General features: G+C 25.2%; 1 protein-coding gene across 1 annotated transcript; it reads right to left on the bottom strand.

Annotated features, from left to right (window-relative positions):
* Window positions 1-163: 163 nt before the first annotated feature.
* LOC126909806 (cholesterol transporter ABCA5-like) lies at window positions 164-1,557 on the bottom strand (the record flags this gene model as incomplete). The annotated part of the gene is made up of 4 exons (XM_050692224.1): window positions 164-280; window positions 366-587; window positions 651-1,337; window positions 1,407-1,557. Coding segments are annotated over 4 exons (1,099 nt in total), but the record flags the coding sequence as incomplete, so codon positions are not given.
* Between the last annotated feature and the right edge of the window lie 602 nt (window positions 1,558-2,159).

Genomic DNA, 2,159 nt, shown 5'->3' with positions numbered 1-2,159 from the left:
CATAGTTAAATAATCACTTTGTATAATATATAATTATCAAAATGTTATTATATTATAATTAATTATATTTTGTTATAAAAATTATCTTTAAATCAAATAATAGTTATTCAGTGGGGGTTTTTAATATAATAATTTCTATTTATAAAAATAATGAATTAATTAGCGGTCTTATTTCTTTAAAAACTAATGGAACACATTTCATAACTTGTGTCCCAAAAAAGAAATCGATTCCAGAAAATGTTCATTTTACAAAAACATTCTTAAACAACACTGATTCAAACTATAAAATAAATTAATAGTTAATAATTACTATGACAAAAAATTATTGAAAAAACTAAAATAAAAATTTAATATAGAATAATCACTTTTCCTGCTGTTTCTTTTTCTTCTGTTGCTAAAACTTTCATTGTTGAAGTCTTGCCAGCACCATTGTGACCCAATAATCCAAGTATTTCTCCTGTATCAACTGTTAAAGATAAATTTCGAATTGCAACTTTTTTTGTTGGTTCATCATTTAAACATAATTTTTGATGAAAACATATTTTATTCGATTCTAAATTTCTATTGTAGTATTCTTTTCTTAAATTCTATTAATTTTATAGAAGTTAAACAAATCAACTTTTGGTTATATAATATTTATAAAAAAATACTTGAATAACTATCACTGGCCAATATGATTTTTCAGTTACAATATTATTTACTTTTCTCCTTTCATTTTTCACGTCTTCATCGCCGTCATCTTGCAAGTCTATTGTCATATTCTTATTACTTGATTTTTTTGAGCTCGAGTCTAAAAGTGTAAGTATGACCCACAATACCGGCAGTTGTCCAATACAGCCCATTAGTAATGCAACCGTCTCCTTATTTACATATTTTATAAATGATGTATGTTGATCACTTTCGCGATACACGCTATTAGCATGGTATATAATTGAAAATGGAATATAAACAAAATTTGTTGAAGAAAAAAGTACATGTAGAGCGAATGTTAAATTTTTAGCGACCCCTAACATGTCTAAAGAAGCAACTGCCATGAATGGGACCCCTCCGATTAGAGAAGTAACATTTGGTAATATACATTGAAGAGAATCAGCTTTATCAAAAAAATAAGACAAGCAAGCAGTAGCTACAACTGCTGTTGGACAATAGACAAAAAATAGAATAACCATTATATATACAGCTGGAATCGTGTCTAAACCCTCGACATGTAAAATAAAAATTAGAGAGATTAGTATGAAAAAAATAAATAATAGCATGAGTGTCAAAAGTATAAAGTAAGAACCGATGTATTCCAAAAACATAACTCCATTAATGTAAAGCTGATTTTTAGTTTTCATCTAAATTATAAAACTATATTTAAAATTCATATTAAAATATATATAAATTTAAAGATAACTGATAATTACCTCGCGATCGTAAACTAAATCAGATGACAAACTCACAGAAACTAATACAAAAACAATCCCCAAAAAAAATGCTGATGAACATCTACTAAAATTAAATTCGTTTTGTTTATATTCAGTTTTAAATGGTTCAGTTTTCAAATGTATGTCGCCTCTAAATTAACCACAATAAATAAATTATTAATAATTAAACCATCCAATGGTACAATACATTTACTAGCTAAATATTTCATCTACATATATATTGTAAAAGTTGTCATCTTTAATCATTGTAATTGTCACTGATGAAAAAACCGCTATCATATGAAATCATTTATTTTATGTTAATTGAACAAAAATACGTTAACATTTTAAGATATCATATAATAAAAATTGATTACTCGTGGCTAATATTCTTAAAAATTAAAGTTAAAATACAAATATTAATTTAAAAATAAAAAAAAATTAAACTCAAAAAGCCACAAAAGTTATTGAAAAATCGCAGATCCGTATTTCTAGAACAATGCTACCATTAATAACGCTAAACACATACTGACTTATACATTTTCGAGATATGAGCTTGAATGTAAACTAAATTCTTTATTTTTTTACAAACAAGGCTTTTTTGATTCATTTATTAATTTAAGATTAGATGGATTTGAATTTTAAATAATATGAATTATTAAATATGTCAGATCAATTTTTAGCTTCGATGCGAAGCTGAGAAGGTATTGATTTTACTATGATAAGTTTTTTTTTTTGTGTCTGTTAACACTT

The sequence above is a fragment of the Daktulosphaira vitifoliae genome, unplaced genomic scaffold (assembly GCF_025091365.1).
Source record: "Daktulosphaira vitifoliae isolate Bord-2020 unplaced genomic scaffold, ASM2509136v1 Scaffold_1357, whole genome shotgun sequence".
In the NCBI taxonomy this organism is placed as follows: Eukaryota; Metazoa; Arthropoda; class Insecta; order Hemiptera; family Phylloxeridae; genus Daktulosphaira; species Daktulosphaira vitifoliae.
Note: the sequence above shows the minus strand (reverse complement) of the source record. Positions and strands in the feature narration are given on the sequence as shown.